General features: G+C 53.3%; 1 protein-coding gene and 1 pseudogene across 1 annotated transcript; both read left to right on the top strand.

The window, feature by feature from the left end:
* Positions 1–21,922, top strand: part of LOC147119039 (uncharacterized) — a 105,338-nt pseudogene that overhangs the window by 67,550 nt on the left and 15,866 nt on the right.
* Positions 14,001–15,670, top strand: LOC147119040 (uncharacterized). The gene is made up of 2 exons (XM_085987052.1): positions 14,001–14,223; positions 14,383–15,670. Exons 1-2 carry the CDS (start codon positions 14,001–14,003, stop codon positions 15,420–15,422), a joined length of 1,263 nt encoding a protein of 420 aa, XP_085843178.1. The 3' UTR covers positions 15,423–15,670.

Raw genomic sequence — 21,922 nt, 5'->3', positions numbered from 1 at the left:
CCAGATGGAGGACCACCACTACTAGGACGTGAATGGATCCGGAAGATACAGCTAGATTGGCATTCCATACAAGCACTGACTGTAGATGCCAAAAAGGATGACGACGTCACACCTGGACGACTGTCAAAAATGCTAACTGACGCACAAGAAGTGTTCCAGTGGGGACCCGGAACACTAAAAGGCATAACAGCGACGATCAAAATAGAGGAAAATGCAAGCCCAAAGTTTTTTTAAGGCCAGACTGGGTCCCTGGAATCCCTTATGCGATCCGCCCAGCCGTCGAAGCAGAGCTGGAAGGTTTGGAACATTCAGGAGTACTGTCCAAAGTGGACTGGAGCGAGTGGGCTACACCCATCGTTCCTGTAATGAAGAGGTTGTTGAGTAATACGCCTGGGGAACCAAAGAAGGTTCGCATCTGTGGGGACTTTAAGGTGACAGTGAACCCAGTCCTTCACACTGTACAATATCCGCTTCCGCGGATTGAAGATATTTTCGCCTCGCTATCTGGAGGGAAACGCTTCACTATGATTGACCTGGCCCAGGCGTACCTGCAAATGGAGGTAGAAGAAGCCTCGAAACAGTACCTTACGATCAACACTCATAAAGGTCTCTACCAATACAACCGGCTGGTGTTTGGGGTAGCATCAGCTCCGGCTATTTGGCAAACGGCAATGGAACAAGTCCTGCAAGGGATTCCAGGGACCCAGTGTTATTTGGACGACATCCTGGTCACGGGCGAAAATGACAGTGATCACCTCGCCAACCTGGAGCAGGTGCTCACTAGATTGAAGGAATATGGGCTCCGAGCTAATCGCCACAAATGCGAGTTTTTCCAGAAGCAGATCTCGTATTGTGGCCACGTTATTGATGAAGAGGGGTTACATAAGTCCCCTGAAAAGATTGAGGCAGTAGTCAAGGCTCCAGCACCGGAAAATGTGTCACAACTGAGGTCGTTCCTCGGGCTGGTGAACTACTACCATAAGTTCTTGCCGAATTTGTCTACCGTACTACACCCACTGAACACCCTACTGCAAACGGGGGTTGTGATAAAAATGCTAACTTCCGGGAAGTTATGTCATCACTTCCTGTGAACTATGAACTGTGAACTATGAACTGTGTACATACCTCACTTCCTGTCATATGTCACTTCCTGTTGGACTGGTATAAATACTGGTCTGTTCAGTATTGTAAGAGGCTTCTACCAGAGGCATGGTAAAGACCTCTCTTGTATATAGTGTGTTTATAAGTTACTTAAAGCTTACTTTAAAGTTACTTGATGGTAAGTCTCCTTTTTCTTACATCAATTTAAGTAACTTAGTATTTACACTGACAAATACTAGACCTTCAGACAAACTCGGAAGTTAAGGATCCAGGGAACCACCCATCATGGAGAAAATCCTTAGACCTATTCGTCTGGACTTGGACCCGAATACACCAGCAGCTGGCAGGGTATGGAAGCATTGGTATCGTACTTTTGAGAATTTTCTGGATGAATGTAAAGTGGATGCTCCTGCTAAATTGAAGATACTTGTCAATTATGTGACCCCAAAAGTGTTCGAATATGTTGATGACTGGGATAATTACGAAGAGGTGATTCGGGCACTTAAGAAACTGTATGCGAAGACCCCAAATGAGGTCTATGCTAGACATCTACTGGCCACAGCCCGACAAGGGCCAGGGGAATCAATTGACGAATTCCTGCAAGAACTTCGCAGGCTCAGCGTAGATTGTAACTTTCCGGCAGCCTCAGCTGAGCTGTACCGCCAAGAAATGATTCGTGATGCTTTCATCTGCGGGATTGCCTCTCCATTTATACGCCAGCGTCTACTAGAAAGTAAAACCTTGGCAAAGGAGGAACTGACGCAAATCAATATCTCTAAGGATATGGTGTTAAGGAAGCTAAAGGGATTGAAGGTGGACAAATCCCCAGGGCCTGATAACATGCATCCTAGGGTACTGAAGGAGGTGGCCCTAGAGATAGCGGATGCACTAAGGATGATTTTTCAGAATTCATTAGACTCGGGAACAGTGCCGATGGATTGGAGGGTAGCTAACGTTACCCCACTATTCAAAAAGGGGGGTAGGGAAAAAGCAGGTAATTACAGACCTGTAAGCCTTACATCAGTTGTGGGCAAAATGCTGGAGTCCATCATTAAGGATGAAATAGCGGAGCACTTAGCAAATGGGGACAGGATAGGACAGAGTCAACATGGATTTACAAAGGGTAAATCGTGCTTGACTAATCTATTGGAATTTTTTGAGGGAGTAACTGGTAGAATAGATGGGGGAGAGCCAGTAGATGTGGTGTACCTGGACTTCCAAAAGGCCTTCGATAAGGTCCCACATAAAAGATTAGCATGGAAAATTGAGGCTCATGGGATAAAGGGGAAAGTATTGGCGTGGATAGGGAACTGGCTGTCAGATAGAAAACAGAGAGTTGGAATAAACGGCTCATTTTCTGAATGGCAGGCAGTAACAAGTGGGGTACCACAGGGATCTGTCCTGGGCCCCCAGCTGTTCACAATTTACATTAATGACCTGGATCAGGGAGTCGGATGCAGCATTTCCAAATTTGCAGACGACACTAAACTAGGAGGGGGGGTGGGCTCAGAGGAAGAGACCAGGAAGCTCCAGAGCGATTTGGACAGACTGGGCGATTGGGCGGATAAATGGCAGATGCACTATAATGTGGACAAGTGCGAAGTTATCCACCTTGGGTGCAGGAACGGGAGGGCAAATTATTATTTAAATGGCAATAGATTGGGAGAGGGGGAAGTACAGAGAGACCTGGGTGTTCTTGTACACCAGTCACTGAAGGCGAGCATGCAGGTGCAACAGGCGGTCAAGAAGGCAAACGGTATGCTGGCCTTCATAGCAAAAGGGTTAGAATACAGGAACAGGGATACCTTGCTGCAGCTGTACAGGGCACTGGTGAGACCACACCTCGAGTACTGTGTACAGTTTTGGTCGCCTCATCTGAGGAAGGATGTTCTTGCCATGGAGGGGGTGCAGCGGCGATTCACCAGGCTGATACCAGGAATGGCGGGAATGACCTATGAGGAGAGACTATGTAGTTTAGGGATGTACACACTGGAGTTTAGAAGATTGAGAGGGGACCTCATAGAAGTGTATAAAATTCTGACAGGTCTAGACAGACTGGATGCAGAAGGAATGTTTCCCTTGGCGGGTGAGAACAGAACTAGAGGACATAATTTAAGGATAAGGGCTAAACCATTTAGGACAGAGATGAGGGGGAATTTCTTCACTCAGAGAGTGGTGAACCTGTGGAACTCATTGCCACAGAGGGCAGTGTACGCCAGCTCATTAAATATATTTAAGAGGGAATTAGATATATTTCTACGGGCAAAAGGGGTTAAGGGTTACGGAGAGAAGGCGGGGACGGGATACTGAATTAAAGGATCAGCCATGATCTCATCGAATGGCGGAGCAGGCACGAAGGGCCGAATGGCCTACTCCTGCTCCTATCTTCTATGTATCTATGTAAAACACTTGAGCTACAAAAAGCTTTTGACCTAGCTTGTTCACTGGATTTGGCAAAGAGAAATGCAGACCTCTATCAGCTGCCCAGATCTCGATCTGCTGCTGTAGCTGCAACCAGACAATTCAAGCGGTCTCAGGTGAACCCTATCATGGGGGAATCTAATTCTGATAATTCTGATGAAGAAGAGGAGGACGACCCCACTTTAGCAGCCTCTTGGCAATCTAGGAAGGAATGCTTCTTTTGTGGAGATGCTTTTCACCCTCGGAAAACCTGCCCTGCTCGCAATGCAATCTGCAGTTATTGCAAAAAAAAAGGACACTTTGCTAAAGTTTGCCTATCAAGGGCCTCTACAAGGGCCAATCCAGCTAAGGCCTACCGAACTGCCCCAATTAGGGCCTATCAAGATGCTCCAGCTAGGACCTATCAAGCTTCCTCTCGAGCTCTCTCCTGAAGAAGCACACCGAGAGTTTTAACCACTCTCTGTGCAACGACACCAATTACAGCTGCTTGCCCACAGAACCTGTCTCAGGCAGCCACAAAAATTTCAATTAAAGGGCATACCTTAGATGCCTTAATTGACTCAGGAAGTACTGATAGTTTCATTAAGGAACAGATTGTTGCGAAATTGAAACTACATGTCTTCCCATCGGACCAGGCAATTGCGATGGCCCAGTCATCACTTAATACCAGAATCTCCGGCTTTTGTGTTGTTGATATGACACTTCATGGTCGTATGTATCCCTCCACCCGACTTTCGGTGCTCAAAGACTTATGTAGTGATCTCCTCTTAGGGCTGGACTTCCAAAAACAGCATAAGAAACTCACCATTGAGTTTGGTGGATCCAAACCCGGACTTACTATTTCTAATATACCATCTAAATTACCTTTTTGTGCATTATCAGCAGCTTCACTTGATGAACCCTCATTATTTGCCAGTATTCCGCCTCAATGCCAACCGATAATAACGAAATCGCGGCGCTTTAATCAGGAAGACCAATCTTTTATTGCGGCTGAAATCTCTCGACTTCTAGCAGAGGATATCATTGAACCATGTTCGTCGCCCTGGCGGGCTCAAGTCGTCATTGTCAAGAACCCTCTAAAACCTCACAAACAGCGACTATGCATCGATTATTCGCAAACCATCAATCAATATACCGACTTGGACGCCTACCCATTGCCACACATTGATGATATGGTTAATAAACTGGCCGAATACAAAGTGTTCTCAACTTACGATTTAAAAAGTGCCTATCATCAGTTACCCTTGAAGGTCTCAGATAAGCAGTACACAGCCTTTGAGGCTAATGGACGGCTGTACCAATTTCGTCGCCTCCCATTCGGGGTTACTAATGGAGTGGCTGCCTTTCAACGGGCAATGGATGGCCTGGTTAAGCAGGAAAACCTAAGGGACACTTTTCCCTATCTTGATAACATTACCATTGCAGGTCACGATCAACAGGAACACGACTCCAACCTCCAAAAATTTCGGGATGCCCTCCATCGCCGTAATTTGACCCTGAATGAATCCAAATCTGTTGAGTCGCAACCGACCATCAACATCCTTGGCTACTGCGTAGGCAATGGTATCATTAAGCCAGACCCAGAAAGACTTCGCCCGCTCCAAGAGCTCCCGTCACCTAAGAATCCGGCTTCTTTACGTCGGGCTCTCGGTCTGTTTGCATACTACGCTAAATGGATTCCTCATTTTTCGGACAAAATCCAACCCTTGCTGCATGCTAGATCATTTCCACTGGGAACAGCGGCTGTTGCAGCCTTTAACCTTCTCAAAAAACAGTTGGAGAAAGCGGCTCTTCACTCCATCGATGAGAATCTCCCTTTCGTGGTTGAATGTGATGCCTCGGAGGTGGCGATCTCGGCTACTCTGAATCAGGAAGGTCGTCCTGTAGCATTTATGTCCAGGACCTTACAAGGTGCCGAGCTACATTATCCTCCGGTTGAGAAAGAAGCCACAGCCATCATAGAGGCAGTACGGAAGTGGAACCATTTTCTAGCTCGCCAGCACTTTACATTGATCACGGACCAACGATCAGTCGCCTTCATGCTCGATAATCGAAAACGAACCAAAATTAAGAATAATAAAATACAACTTTGGAGGATGGAACTGGCCTCTTTTGGTTATACCATTCTCTATCGGCCTGGCAAGGAGAATGTGGCCCCGGACACCCTCACACGGGCATTCTGCTCCACTATGTCATCCTCCACTCTCATGGATGTCCACAATGGTTTGTGTCATCCTGGCGTTACGCGCATGCTACATTTCGTACGATCACGGAATCTCCCTTTTTCCACTGGAGATGTAAAGAAAATATGCTCAGAATGCCGGCTTTGTGCGGAATTAAAACCTCAGTTCTTCCGCCCCTCAGCTGGTATACTCATACATGCAACCCAACCGATGCAATGACTTAGCATCGATTTTAAGGGCCCAGTGCCCTCTTCAACTCGGAACACATATTTGCTCACCATGATCGACGAATATTCACGTTTTCCGTTTGCCTTCCCCTGCTCCAATATGCTGGCGTCCACAGTAATCTGCTGCCTTGAGCAGGTATTTTCTCTCTGTGGCATGCCGGCTTATATTCACTCAGATCGGGGTCCATCCTTTATGTCAAGGGAACTCAAGGACTACCTCTCAGAACGGGGAATTGCTACAAGCAAAACAACACCATACCATCCCATCGGAAATGGGCAGGTAGAGAGGTATAACGGTATCATCTGGAATTCCGTACGTCTCGCTTTAAGATCTCGGGGCCTACCAGACCAGCAATGGGAAACAGTGCTTCCGGATGCATTGCACTCTATACGGTCCCTGCTTTCTACAGCCACAAATACTACACCTCATGAGCGGTTCTTTGGATTCCAGCGTCGCTCATTTCATGGGACATCACTCCCGTCATGGCTAACTACTCCTGGACCTGTATTACTCCGAAGATACGTTCGGACGTCTAAAAATGACCCTCTCGTAGACGAGGTTGAACTAACCGATGCCAACCCCACCTATGCAAACATACGATATTCCGACGGCCGAGAATCTACCGTATCATTACGGGATCTGGCTCCCTGCCCACCAGGACCTAGTGGGACATCGGGTGATGGCATTTCACCAGGAAACTCTTGGGACCTATCGGGTACCCCTCTCCAGGATCCTGATCGGACACCAACTAGCTTGGTGCCGGTAGAACCCCGTGCTCAAGGTTGCGACCCTCCCAGTACCGCGCATGAAAGTACTGATCCGCCACAGACCAGCTCTGCACCTCCCTCTGAACAGAGGCAGCCCGACTTTGAACCTATTGGGGCTCGTACTCGAAGCCATGATCTCCCCGACCCTTCACAGGGCAATCCAGGCCACACAGACTCTGACCAATGGCCAACCGCATGTAAGCGGACCAGCGACCCTCTACGACGGGAATCCAAACGGGTGCGACTCTTCCTTGTTCGGCGGCTGCGGACCAAAAGGTAGACCACAGCCTTCTAATCCTGCAGGAGGGAAGAATGTGATAAAAATGCTAACTTCCGGGAAGTTATGTCATCACTTCCTGTGAACTATGAACTGTGAACTATGAACTGTGTACATACCTCACTTCCTGTCATATGTCACTTCCTGTTGGACTGGTATAAATACTGGTCTGTTCAGTATTGTAAGAGGCTTCTACCAGAGGCATGGTAAAGACCTCTCTTGTATATAGTGTGTTTATAAGTTACTTAAAGCTTACTTTAAAGTTACTTGATGGTAAGTCTCCTTTTTCTTACATCAGGGGTACCATGGAAGTAGAGTGACGAATGTAAACGAGCTTTCCAGAAGAGCAAAGCATTGATCACATCAAAAGAGGTGTTGGCTCATTTCAGCCCAGCACTACCAATTCGGTTGGCGTGTGATGCATCACCCTATGACATTGGAGCGGTGCTGTCGCACAAATTCCCGGACGGCTCGGAGAGGCTAGTAGCCTTTGCATCTCGGTCACTAACCTCAGCCGAGCGTAACTACGCCCAGATTGACAGGGAGGCCCTCAGCCTAGTGTGGGGAGTGAAAAAGTTCAATCACTATCTGCACGGGCAGAAGTTCACCTTGCTGACTGACCACCAACCACTTGTCTCCATCTTTAATCCAAAGAAGGGCATTCCGGTGATGACTGCGCAACGGCTACAAAGATGGTCCCTTTTTCTAGGGGCGCACCAATATGAAATCGAGTATAAGGGCACGAAACAGCATGGAAACGCTGATGGGCTATCACGCCTGCCACTGCCTACTGCGGAGGAAGCACCAGCAGTGGATCCTGTCTAAATATTTCATTCGACTATAATTGAATGCTTGCCAGTAACTAACGCTGGTATAGAGAAGGAGACCCGAAATGACCCGACACTGTCTCGGGTATATGATTTGACGGTGAAGGGATGGCCAGCACATGGCGACTCACTGTTGCCAGCATTCTCATCCAGAAGAGAACAGCTGTCAGTATGCCAGGGGACCTTGATGTGTGGATCCCAAGTGGTAATTCCACCCAAGTTAAGGGAGAGAGTGCTCAATGAGCTTCACGAAGGTGATCTGGGAGGGGTGAAAATGAAAAGCCTTGCTAGGGCTTATGTGTGGTGGCCGGGGATCGATCAGCAAATTGAGGACCTGACAAAGCTGCTCAGGATGCCAGAAGGTCCAAAATGCACCACCACATGCCCCTCCACACCCATGGGAGTGGCCCTCATCTCCATGGCAACAGGTGCATATTGATTTTGCTGGTCCATTCATGGACTCAATGTTTTTAATAGCCGTGGATGCGCACTCGAAATGGCCTGAGGTGATCAAAATGTCCTCCACTACCACGGAGAAAACTATTGCAGTCCTACGGACCATTTTTGCCAGGAACGGCTTGCCAGAGCAGATTTGCTCTGATAACGGACCACAGTTTGTGTCCGAAGAGTTTCGATGATTTATGAAAAGGAATGGGGTAAGGCATTACACATCCGCACCGTATCACCCAGACACAAATGGATTGGCTGAGAGGTTCGTACAAACCTTTAAAAAAGCAGTAAAGGCCATGTGCAATGACGACATTCCACTGCAGCATAAGGTGGACAATTTCCTGTTAGCCGACAGAAATTCGGCACATGCAGTCACCAACCAGGCCCTGGCCATGATGTTCTTTAACCAAAGGTTGAGATCTCGTCTGGATTTGCTCAGACCAAATGTACGAAGAGATGTTGAGAGTAAGCAATTCCAGCACATCAATGAGAAGCCGACAAGGAGCTTCAATGTAGGGCAACCAGTCTTGGCCCGCGACTACCGAACAGAGAAATGGCAACCAGGAACGATATGCACACGGCAGGGGCCACTAATGTACACAGTGGACGTTGGGGAGAGCAGCGTGAGATGTCACACTGACCAGATCCTAGAGTCACAGGAATGAGTCAACCCCATGCCTCGCCCATATGTACCTACCGAGTCCGACGTACAGGTAGCATCTACCCCAGAAACAGTAGCATCGGAAGCTGATGAACCAACCGATGACGGGGCCAGAATCGCCTCCGCACCAAGAGCAAGACACTCGGGAAAGGCGCTATCCAGAAAGGATCAGGAAGCCTCCCCAAAGACTGAATTTATAAGTAGACTATTTTCAGCTAATGTTGCATGTTAAAAGTGTTAATTGTAATTAGTTTGATATTTAATTGTTAAATGAGTGTTATGGTACTGTTAATCTAAAAGGGGAGGAATTGTAATGTATGTACCTTTAAGGGGGGGAACTACTTTCTACAGCTCATGTATACTGTAGTACCGGCAGTGACCACACCTGTATATAACGCTGAGTAGTAATCTGTTGTTTCAGTTGCAGTTTGAACCACGTTGAGTAAACACCTGTTGTACCGTTCTCTGCAGTCCTTTTCTTACTATTACACGGACGTAACAGTGAAGAATTCCATATCGAGGGTGGGGTGTTGGGCCAGGTGCACGTTATGTTTTAATTCAGTCTCTTGCTATGCTGGCATTTATCTCGTGGATTGTTCTGTTGTTAAAGTCTTTCCTTGGCAACAGTGTGGAAACAGTGATTCTAGTGTTTGGGAAGGTGGTGCTTGCCTTCTCAATCACTGTTCGGAGCGACATTGCTACCCTTTTCTGCTGGGCCTTCAGGTCATTTGTGCCGGTGTGTATTATGATGTGTTGGGGGGAGCCTATTTGGGTTGTGGTCAGCCATTCCAGAGCTTTGTCTGATGTTGGGCACCGGATCTTGTCTATGTTTAGGGAAGAGCTTTTTCTCCCGGAGGAATTTCCCATTGGAGTCTATGAGTATTACGATGTCAGCCTTGTTTGTGTTTACTGGCTGATGACTCTCGCCTGGACTCACCGGTTGTGTGTTGGACTGGGGGTCCAGTCTCTCTCTCTCTTTCCCACAGTCTCTCTCTCTCTTTCCCCCAGTCGCTCTCTCTCTTTCCCCCAGTCGCTCTCTCTCTTTCCCCCAGTCTCTCTCTTTCCCCCAGTCTCTCTCTCTCTTCCCCTAGTCTCTCTCTCTTTCCCCCCGGTTCCTCGCTCTCTTTCCCCCCCCTCCCCGGTCGCTCGCTCTCCTCCCCCCCCCCCCCCGGTCGCTCGCTCTCCTCCCCCCCCGGTCGCTCGCTCTCCTCCCCCCCCCCCCCGGTCGCTCGCTCTCCTCCCCCCCCCCCCGGTCGCTCGCTCTCCCCCCCCCCCCCCCCCCCCCCCCGGCCGCTCGCTCTCCTCCCCCCCGGCCGCTCGCTCTCCTCCCCCCCGGCCGCTCGCTCTCCTCCCCCCCGGCCGCTCGCTCTCCTCCCGCCCCCCCCCCCCCCCGGCCGCTCGCTCTCCTCCCCCCCCCCCCCCGGCCGCTCGCTCTCCTCCCCCCCCCCCCCCCCCGGCCGCTCGCTCTCCTCCCCCCCCCCCCCGGCCACTCCCTCTCCTCCCCCGGCCGCTCGCTCTCCTCCCCCACCCCCCCCGGCCGCGCGCGCGCGCTCTCCCCCCCCCGGCCGCGCGCGCGCTCTCTCCCCCCCCCCCGGCCGCGCGCGCGCTCTCCCATTCCCCCCGGCCGCTCGCGCGCGCTCTCCCGCCCCGGCCACTCGCGCGCGCTCTCCCGCCCCCCCCGCCACTCACGCGCGCTCTTGCCCCCCCCTCGCCGCGCGCTCTCGCCCCTCCCCCCCCGGCCGCGCGCGCGCTCTCCCGCCCCACCCTGGCCACTCGCGCGCGCACTCCCGCCCCCCCCGGCCGCTCGCGCGCTCTCTCTCCCATTCCCCCCGGCCGCTCGCGCGCGCTCTCCCGCCCCGGCCGCTCACGCGCGCTCCCGCCCCCGGCCGATCGCGCGCGCTCTCGCCCCCCCTCCGGCCGCTCGCGCGCGCTCTCGCCCCGCCCCCCGGCCGCTGGCGCGCGCTCTCGCCCCGCCCCCCGGCCGCTCGCGCGCGCTCTCGCCCCGACCCCCGGCCGCTCGCGCGCGCTCTCGCCCCGCCCCCCGGCCGCTCGCGCGCGCTCTCGCCCCGCCCCCCGGCCGCTCGCGCGCGCTCTCGCCCCGCCCCCCGGCCGCTCGCGCGCGCTCTCGCCCCGCCCCCGGCCGCTCGCGCGCGCGCTCGCCCCGCCCCCCGGCCGCTCGCGCGCGCGCTCGCCCCGCCCCCCGGCCGCTCGCGCGCGCTCTCGCCCCGCCCCCGGCCGCTCGCGCGCGCTCTCGCCCCGCCCCCGGCCGCTCGCGCGCGCGCTCGCCCCGCCCCCCGGCCGCTCGCGCGCGCTCTCGCCCCGCCCCCCGGCCGCTCGCGCGCTCTCGCCCCGCCCCCCGGCCGCTCGCTCGTGCGCTCTCGCCCCCCGGCCGCTCGCGCTCGCCCCGCCCCCCGGCCGCTCGCGCGCGCTCTCGCCCCCCCCCCCCCCCCCGGCCGCTCGCGCGCGCCCTCACCCCCCCCCCCCCCCCCCCGCGCGCGCTCTTCCAACCACAGCAAGCCCTCAAAAAACCCTCGGCATCGCCGGGCATTCCAGCTAGTCTTTTACAATGGACTCTAGCATTTTCCCCAGTACCAATGTCAGGCTTACCCGTCTGTAATTCCCCGTTTTCTCTCTGCCACCTTTTTTGAACAGTGGGGAAACATTAGCTACCCGCCAATCCATGCGTACTGTTCCAGAGTCTATCGAATTTTGGAAGATGACCAGCAATGCATCTACTATTTCTAGGGCCACTTCCTTAAGAACCCTATGATGTAGATTATCAGGCCCTGGGGATTTATCGGCCTTCAATCCCGTCAATTTCGACAACACCATTTCCCTACAAATACTGATTTCTATCAGTTCCTCCCTTTCATTAGACCCTATGTTACCCGACATTTCTGGGAGGTTATTTGTGTCCTCCTTTGGGAAGACAGAACCAAAGTATGTATTTAATTGGACTCCCATTTCTTTGTTCCCCATTATAAATTCCCCTGATTCTGACTGCAAGGGACCTACGCTTGACTTCACCAATCTTTTTCTCTTCACATATCTATAAAAGCTTTTACACTCAGTTTTTATGTTCCCTGCAAGCTTATTCTCATACTCTATTTTCCCCCTCTTAATTAATCCCTTTGTCCTCCTTTGTTGAATCCTAAACTGCTCCCAATCCTCAGGTTTACTGCTTTTTCTGCCCAATTTATATGTCCTCTCCTTGGATTTTATGCTATTCCTAATTTCCCTTGTTAGCCACGGTTGAGTCACCTTTTTTGTTTTATTTTTATGCCAAACTGGGATGAACAAGTTCTGTAGTTCATCCATGTGATCTTTGAATGTTTGCCATTGCCTATCCACCATTAACCGTTTGAGTAACATTCCCCAATCAATCCTACCCAACTCGCGCCTCATACCATCGTAGTCTCCTTTATTTAAATTCAGGACCCTAGTGTCTGAGTCAACTATTTCACTCTCCATCTTAATGAAGAATTCTATCATATTATGATCGCTCCGACCAAAGGGGCCTCTCACAACAAGATTGCTAATGAATCCTTTCTCATTACATAATACCCAGTCTAAGATGGCCTGATCTCTACTTGGTTCCTCGACATATTGGTCCAGGAAACCATCCCGTATACACTCCAGGAATTCCTCCTCCACAGTATTGTTACTAATTTGGTTAGCCCAATCTATATGTAGATTAAAGTCACCCATGATAACTGCTGCGCCCTTATTGCACGCTTCTCTAATTTCCCTTTTAATGCCATCCCTGACCTCCGCATTACTGTTTGGAGGTCTCTAGACCACTCCCACTAACGTTTTCTGCCCCATGGTATTTCTCAGTTCTACCCATACAGATTCCACATCATCAGAGCTAATATCCTTCCTTACAATTGTGTTAAACCCCTCTTTAACCAGCAATGCTACCCTACCTCCTTTTCCTTTTTGCCTATCTTTCCTGAATATTGAATCCCCTGGATGTTGAGTTCCCAGCCTTGGCCACCCTGGAGCCATGTTTCCGTTATCCCAATCATATCATATTCGTTTACCTCTATTTGCGCAGCTAATTCATCCACCTTATTACAGATGCTCCTCGCATTAAGACACAAAGGGCTAGATTTTCAGTATAGACAGTTTTGGGGCGCTAACCTTAGCGCCCGCCCGAAGTTAGCGCCCGCCCCAAAGTAGCGCCCCGTTGCCGGAAATTCAGTGGCTTCGCCCTAAGAGAGTGGTGGAGCGCTAAAAGAGGCGTTCCACTCCTACCTTTAGGCGCTAAGCCGGCGGTCCAGAGGGATAGCGCCCAGGCGGGGCGCAGCACGGGTGCGGTCATTTTTGCACTGACAGCAGACCCCGTGGTGCCGACCAGCTCTTAAAGGGGGAAGGGACGAATTGGTCTGCTGCCACGCCCTGCACACTGCAGCCTTGCAAAGAGGCCTCAACACTGCTGCTCAGCCCCAGGGAGTCATGGCAACGCCAGAGAAGGCCCGTCAGCGTGCCCTGCGCTTCTCAGAGGGTGATCTGGACATAATGGTCACAGCTCTGGAGGTGAGGCGCAAGATCTTGTTTCCAGAGAGTGGGAGGAATCCAACCCACCATGACTACACCAAAGCCTGGAAGCAGATCGCCCAGAGGGTGACGTTCACCGGCGAGGCCCCCAGGACCCACAAACAATGCCGTAAGAAATACAACGATCTGACCAGGATTGTGAAGGTGAGTAGCCTTTCCAGTCTCCTCCTCATTCTTGCATGTACACCTGACATGATGGGCAAAGGGACCTGAAAGTCCTATTGGCCAGCCCTCAGCCAGCAGCATTGGGACAGTCATGAGCATCAAATGGCCATTCGGCACTCTACACTTTGGCCAAGCTATTCCACCATGGGAGGCAGTGCACAGTACATCAGGGCTTCACTCTGTCCAAGCTATTCCACCATGGGAGGCAGTGCACACTACATCAGGGCTTCACTCTGTCCAAGCTATTCCACCATGGGAGGCAGTGCACACTACATCAGGGCTTCACTCTGTCCAAGCTATTCCACCATGGGAGGCAGTGCACACTACATCAGGGCTTCACTCTGTCCAAGCTATTCCACCATGGGAGGCAGTGCACACTACATCAGGGCTTCACTGCGCACTTACAGCCCGTCCTTTCTCTTGCAGGCTAAAGTAGCGTTTAATCGCCAGGCCCGTGCCAGGGGTGGCCGCGCCAAGCTGCAGAAGCTCACTCGGCTGGAGGAGCGCGTGTGTGTGCTCATGGGAGCCCGTGTGATTGTCCCCACAGCGTGCGGTGTATCCGACCCTCCACTGGCCGGCAATGGTAAGGACCTCGCCTTTTGGCCCTCTCGCGTCGCACTGGCCCATCCGAGCTACCTCCTTTGCCACTGTCCCACCAATGCGCTGAATCCCACCAGTCCTAACTCCCTCGCTGACGCCGTCTCCTCACTCTGAAGCTACTCTTGTGCATTCCTGCTTTCAGCTGGTGACGACCAGGACCCTGAAGCTGCCAGTGACAGCACCTCCGAGCAGGAGGAGGAGGAGGAGCAAGCCGGACCTTCGGGGGAACAGTCACGTCCCGCAGGAGAGGAGGAAATGCTTGACACCTCCTCACTGGACGAGTGCCTGGAGGAACTGTCGCAGGGCAATGCAGCATCTGGGACCAGTGGCGTCCAGCCACCCAGCAGCCGTGCGCGTGGCCCGCGGCCTTCCCCCCAAAGGGGGGAAGGATCAGAGGGGAGTGCTGCTGCTCGGCACACTCGCCGTCACCAACGCGGCAAGGGTCCCCTAGTTCGGCCCCCTCCTCCCCAGCGGGAGAGTCGCGACTCCAGTCCGGACACCTTCACTTCGGAGGAGGTGCGGAAGCTGGATAAGATGGCCGACGACTCGGACCGGCGCCACACGGAGCTCATGAGCGTGGTGGGGCGCATGCCTGAGGCCATCGAGTCGCTGGCGACCAGTGTGCGCGAGTTCGGGGCAGCAACTGCCGCGAGTGGCCGCATGCTGACTGATGCCGTCAAGACCCTGGCGGATGTGATGCGCGCGCACACCAGGACCACAGGGCCACTCACTGCTGCCACACGCGCTGTCTCAGGCAAGCATCGCCAGGGCAGGCGCCGCGCTGGACCATCCCAGCAAGCCGCCCGTCGGCTGATTGCTGCGGATCCTGCAGTGCGCGCCCGGCCGAGTGCCACCGCGCCACAGCACCAGCCAGCGCATCCCAGACGCCAGCTGGCCCACATTGCGCCATCCGTCGCCGCCATTCCCCCTCTGGGGCGTCAACGGCAAGCGGCTGCAGCTGATGGTGGCCAGGCTCAGGTGCGCCACTCAGCAGACGGCCCCTCGAGGCCCAAACGCCGTGTAGGCCGCCCCCCAGCGGCATCTGGCGGAAGGGCATCTGAGGCTCAGGCGCCTTCCCCCAGCCTCGCAGCAGCCACTGGGCAGAGCTTGCGAAGGAGCAGCAGGCAGGGCAGGGGAGGCAAAATGCTGGCCAAGGTCTCGCCCTCGCGGGCCACTCAGTAGAGGGTGTGGGCAGCTTTCCTTTAATATGGCGGTGGCCATCTTTATTTTGCCCATGGTTGTGCTTTTGGAGGGCTTATTTTTTGCGTTAGGCCGACGTTGAGGCCCGGTTTGAATAAAGGTGGAGTGGCTCCTCCCCAGTTTGTGGGAGTGAGTCGTTTGTTGGGCTTTTTGTGGGGCCCCTTTATTGTTTTTGGGGATTCATGTGGGAAGGGCTTTTCATTTTTGTGCAATAAAAAATTATCTTTATTCATGCAGTCTCCATGGTTGTTCTTCTTAGTGTTTGTTGGCTTCGCCGGCTGAGGGCTTGCGGAGCGGCTGCATTCATCTTCCCTCATGGCCCCTGGCCATTCCCTGACAGGGGGCTTAGAAGTACCGTGTAATAAGGTGGCGTCGTGCGGCCCTTGGCCCTGGTCGCTCCCTCCTGGGAACGTACTCCTGCTCCTCCTCCTCCTCCTCATGCTCCTCCTGCTCCTCCTCCTGAGGTGCTGGTCCAACGTCAGGTGGCAGTGCCTGAGTCCTGCGGATAGCCAGGTTGTGTAGCATGCAGCAAACCACCACAAATTGGGAGACCCGGTCCGGCGAATACTGGAGAGCTCCTCCGGAGCGATCAAGGCAGCGGAACCGCTGCTTGAGGACCCCAATAGTTAGCTCGATGATGTTGCGGGTGGTTTGATGGCTCTCGTTGTAGGCCTCTTCAGCAGCGGTCCTGGGCGCGCGGAGCGGGGTCATGAGCCAGGTGCACAAAGGATAGCCTTTGTCCCCGATGAGCCATCCTCTTGGGGAAGGCTGTGCCTGGAACATGTCATGCACAGTACTCTGCCGCAGGATAAAGGCATCGTGGCTGCTGCCTGGGAAGCTGGCATTGACTGCCATGATGCGCTGCTTGTGGTCACATACCAGCTGCACATTCAGAGAATGGTAGCCCTTCCTGTTGCGATACTGCTCGCCATGCTCCAGAGGGGCCCGCAAAGCCACATGCGTACAGTCAATGGCGCCCTGCACCAAGGGGAATTCCCCGAGTCTGGCAAATCCCAATGCGCGCTGATGCTGGCTCTCGAGGGCCATGGGGAAGGAGATGAATTGGCTTCTCCTTCTGAACAGTGCTTCGGTCACGTGGCGGATGCAGCGATGCGCGCCATACTGGGAGATGTTTGCTATGTCCCCAGCAGCGTATTGGAAGGAGCCGGTGGCATAGAAGTTCAATGCCACCATCACCTTCACTTCCACCGACAGAGACGTCCTGCACCTGAGCTTTGGCCGCAGATCTCGGCGAAGCAGGTGGCAGATCTCTGCAATCACCTCCTTTCGGAATCGGAGCCTTCTAACACATCGCGCGGCACTCATGTTTAGGTAGGAGCGCTGCTGGCGGTATAGCCTGACTGGGTAAGGCCTACGTGGCCGACGCCTGTAGCCCCCTCTGCCTCTAGCCAGGGCTGCCCCTCTCACAATGCGTCTGCGAGCCCTACGGACATGGCGCTGCAGCTGCGCGTTGGCACCCCATGCAGCCCCCATCAAATCCTGGCAAACAGTCTAATTTCCAAATGGCCACTTGCAGCGCTATTGCCTGAGTCCAAAAATACCTGGCTCTTGCTGCTTGAAACCAGTTAGCTATCCTCCTTGTGTCTCCAGAAATGCGTTGCACAAGACTGTTTTCTGAAAAAAGGATGGCCTTTATACTGGAGAGGACGTTCCCTTTAATTAGCGCCCCCCGGGGCCCGCGCTGGTTGTGTTGCGTTCCTTTTTCCAAACGCTCCGGCCGCCCGCCGCACAATGGGGCGGTCCGACTGAAGTTTGCAATCGGGGCGGCCAAAGGGCGTTGCACGAGGATGTGACGTCATTTTCTGCGCGCGCATCCGGGCGGGCGCTAAACTTTGCGCCGGCGCTAACGGGCAACTTAATTTGGGGCGGGGCGCAAACTGCGCTGCGCCCGGGCGCTACACGCATAGCGCCCGGAAATCACTTCTCTTAAGGCGCTAACTGCTGGCGCAAGCGACTGAAAATCTAGCCCAAAGTCTTCACGCTTGTTTTTTTAATGCTCTTAGATCTTTTAGAATTATTAGACCCGATGGTCGGGGAGTCCAGAACCAGGGGTCACAGTCTAAGGATAAGGTGTAGGCCATTTAGGACAGCGATGAGGAGGAATTTCTTCACCCAGAGAGTTGTGAACCTGTGGAATTCTCTACCACAGAAGGCAGTAGAGGCCAATACATTAAATATATTCAAGAAGGAGTTGGATATATTTCTTAAGGTTAAACGGATCAAGGGGTATGCGGAGAAAGCAGGGACCGGGTACTGAATTTGGATGATCAGCCATGATCGTATTGAATGGCGGAGCAGGCTCGAGGGGCCGAATGGCCTACTCCTGCTCCTATCTTCTATGTTTCTATTATTTACTGTGGCCATGTTTGATTTAAACCCTTGATTTCTCTGTCTGCCACTTTTGTTTTTCTCCTTCCTGTCTTTTGCTTTTATCCTTGTTTCCCTCTCCTCTGTCTCCCCGCTCAGGTTTCCTGGTGCCGGGGCCCTAACTGCACATCCGCCGTCCCGGCCGCTCTGATTCTGATTACATTTTTTGATGAGGTAACAGAGAGGGTTGATGAGGGCAATGCGGTTGACATGGTGTACATGGATTTCCAAAAGGTGTTCGACAAGTGCCACATAATTGGCTTGCCAGCAAAGTTGAAGCCCATGGAATAAAAGGGACACTGGCAACATGGATATGAAATTGGCTGAGTGATAGGAAACAGAGAATAGTGGTGAACAGTTGTGTTTCGGACTGGAGGAAGGTGTGAAGGCCTTCGAGAGGGTGCAGAAAAGATTGACCAGAATGGTTCCAGGGATGAGTGACTTCAGTTACGTGGATAGACTCGAGAAGCTGGGGTGGTTCTCCTTAGAACAGAGAAGGTTGAGATTTGACAGAGGTGTTCAAAATCATGAGGGGTCTGGACAGAGTAGATACAGAGAAACTGTTCCCATTGGCGGAAGGGTCGAGAACCAGAGGACACAGATTTAAGGGGATTGGCAGAAGAACCAAAGGCGACATGAGGAAAAACTTTTTTATGCAGCGAGTGGTTAGGATCTGGAATGCACTGCCTGAAAGGGTGGTGGAGGCAGATTCAATCACAGCTTTCAAAAAGGAATTGGATAAGTGCCTGAAGTAAAAAAATGTGCAGGGTTACGGGGAAAGGGCGGGGAGTGGGACTAGCTGAACTGGTCTTGCAGCGAGCCGGCACGGGCACGACGGGTCGAATGGCCTCCTTCTGTGCTGTAACCATTCTATGATTCTATAAAATATTAGAAAGTTTGTTCTACAGAAGCACGGGGTTTATCTGCTTTTATTGATGAAATAAAAAAGTACATTAAAACCTGAGCCAGTGTGTTGTGAGACAAAGAGCCTTGTGTCCAATAAGGGGAATAAAGGCCCACAGCCTCCCCTGGCCCTGAACAAGGGACTGGAGAAACTCGCTGCCCTGCGGATCAGACAATCAGCCGGCGCTAGTCCCGCCCCTCGGGCTCCCCGATTGGTTGGAGGACCCGCCGCCGGCTCGCTCCTCCAGCCCCACCCCGCTCGCTCCCTATTGGTCGGAAGCTCCCATCAATCAGGCTGTGGGCCCGGGTCACGTGTCCCCAAGGAGATCACGATCACCGTCCAACTGACGCCGCTCGGTCCGGAGCCTCGCGGACTCTCAGGTTTTTCTATTTCTCTTTATTCTCTCCCGATCCCCCCCAACCCTGCGCGATTCTCCACCCAATCGGAGCGGAGAAAACTCACTTTGCGTCACCGATCGCGACTCTGGAACCGACACCAAGGCCTTTCCCGGAATGCCCCGCGCCAACTCCGTCCGACAGGATCCGAATGCGCAGGCGCAGCTCCGAGTGCGGAAGGGGGGGTGGTGTCCTCTGGGCATGCGCAGTTATTACCCTTGGTGACCGGGAGGGGTCGCTGTGCCGCACTCGGCCAAAACCACCGTCCCGCGTGCGCATGCGCAGACTCTTGGCTGTCACTCAACCATCAGCCAGAAGAGGTCGCTGGTGAGGCCAGTGAAGAAAGAAACACTTGCATTTATATAGCACATTTCACCGGACATCCCAAAGCGCTTTACAATCAATGAAGTACTTTTGAAGTGTAGTCACTGTTGTAATGTAGGAAACGCGGAAGTCAATAATCGCACAGCAAGCTCCCACAAACAGCAATGTGATAATGACCAGATAATCTATCTTTTTATGTTATGTTAATTGAGGGATAAACATTGGCTAGGACACCGGGGATAATTCCCCTGCTCTTTCCCACATTACAACAGTGACTACACTCCAAAAGTACTTCATTGGCTGTAAAGCACTTCAACACGTCTGCTGATCATGAAAGCACTGTATAAATGCAAGCCTATCTTTCTCAAAATAGTGTCATGGGATCTTTTACATCCACCTGAGAGAGCAGACAGGGCCTCAGTTTAATATCTCATCTGAATGATGCGCTATCAATTACTCATAAAAGACTGAGAGTTAGAAGAGTAACTAAAGGCTTTTATTAACAACAGAATGGAGGTCTGCCTCGCGTGATCGACCGGTCCATGATACTAAGGGCTGGGGAGCAGTCACCTTTATACTAGGACCTGTGGGAGGAGTCAGCCGAGGCATGTCCAGGCATGTACACAGTGGAATACAAACAGGACAAACAGGAATACAAACAGTGGTTTACCACATTCACCCCTTGTTTAAAATTGAGTCCGGCGGGGTGAAGTGTATTAAAAGTTAGTGTATTGGAGTCTCTCCGGAGGTCTTGTCTGCCGCTGTGATCTGCGTGGCGACGGCAGGGGTAGTGAAGTTTCCGGCGTCGAGTCCAGCGTAGGCTGTGGCACAGGCGTGTCGTCCTCGTAGATGTCGAGCGGGTCGCGGGGCCCAGGCCTGCCGTCTGCTGGGGCTGGATATCGGATCGTGGGGGGGGGTGGTAGTGGGTAGTGGGTTACTGCGGCCCCCGAGGGTGCAAGGTCTCTTATGGAGACTGTGTCCTCCCGCCCGTCCGGGTATGCGATGTAAGCATACTAGGGGTTGGCGTGGAGGAGGTCGACTCTCTCGACCAGGGGGTCCGTTTTATGGGTCCTCACGTGTCTTCTCAGTAGGACCGGCCCTGGGGACGTCAGCCATGGCGGTAGCGATGTCCCCGATGTGGACTTCCTTGGGAAGACAAACATTTTCTCATGAGGGGTGGCGTTAGTGGCAGTGCAGAGCAGTGACCGAATAGAGTGGAGCGCATCGGGGAGCACATCCTGCCAGCGGGAGGTTGGAAGGCCCCTAGACTTTAAGGCTAGCAGGACGGCCTTCCAAACTGTCGCATTTTCTCTTTCCACCTGTCCGTTCCCCCGGGGGTTGTAACTGGTGGTCCTGCTTGTGGCAATACCCCTAGTTAGCAGGTACTGACGGAGTTCGTCGCTCATAAACGATGAGCCCCGGTCGCTATGGATATAGCTGGGGAAGCCGAACAGGGTGAAGAGGTTGTTCAGACATTTAATGACCGTGGCACTGGTCATGTCCGGGCAGGGGAAGGCGAACGGGAAACGGGAGTACTCATCAATAATATTGAGGAAGTACACATTGCGGTCGGAGGAGGGGAGAGGCCCTTTAAAATCGACGCTCAGGCGCTCGAAGGGGCGAGTGGCTTTTATCAGGTGGGCCCTGTCTGGTCTATAAAAGTGCGGTTTGCACTCAGCGCAGACTTGGCAGTTCCTGGTCATGGTCCTGACCTCCTCAATAGAGTAAGGCAGGTTGCGGGCCTTGATGAAGTGGAAGAACCTGGTGACCCCCGGGTGGCAGAGGTCATTGTGGAGGGCCCGCAGTCTATCGATCTGCGCGCTGGCGCAGGTGCCACGCGATAGCGCATCCGGGGGTTCATTTAGCTTCCCGGGCCGGTACAAGATCTCGTAGTTGTAGGTGGAAAGTTCGATTCTCCACCTCAAGATCTTGTCATTTTTGATTTTGCCCCTCTGCTTGTTGTTAAACATAAAAGCAACTGAACGCTGGTCAGTGAGCAGGGTAAATCGTTTTCCGGCCAGGTAGTGCCTCCAATGACGCACAGCCTCCACAATCGCCTGGGCCTCCTTCTCAACAGCGGAGTGTCTGGTCTCCGGGCCTTGGAGGGTTCGTGAAAAGAAGGCCACGGGTCTCCCCGCCTGATTGAGGGTAGCGGCCAGGGCAAAGTCAGACGCGTCGCTTTCCACCTGGAAGGGGATGGATTCGTCCACTGCGTGCATGGTGGCTTTGGCAATGTCCTCCTTGATACGGTGGAAGGCTAAGCGGGCCTCTGCCGTCAAGGGAAAAGAGGTGGACTTGATCAGCGGACGGGCCTTGTCCGCATAGTAGGGGACCCACTGGGCGTAATAGGAGAAAAACCCTAGGCACCTCTTCAGGGCCTTGAGGCAGTGGGGCAGTGGAAGTTCCATAAGGGGACGCATCCGGTCGGGGTCGGGGCCGATGACTCCGTGTTCCACAACACAGCCAAGGAT

This window comes from Somniosus microcephalus, chromosome 4 (assembly GCF_052327205.1).
Source record: "Somniosus microcephalus isolate GS21.2 chromosome 4, FLI_Smic_1.0, whole genome shotgun sequence".
Classification (NCBI taxonomy): Eukaryota; Metazoa; Chordata; class Chondrichthyes; order Squaliformes; family Somniosidae; genus Somniosus; species Somniosus microcephalus.
This window is presented reverse-complemented; position numbering and strand designations above follow the sequence as displayed.

Excerpts from the sequence above, each read along its gene's own strand:
- LOC147119040 (XM_085987052.1), top strand. The coding sequence starts at position 14,001 with ATGGGAGGCAGTGCACACTACATCAGGGCTTCACTGCGCACTTACAGC. Across the intron at positions 14,224-14,382 it reads CCCTCCACTGGCCGGCAATG|CTGGTGACGACCAGGACCCT; the intron begins GTAAGGACCTCG and ends TCCTGCTTTCAG.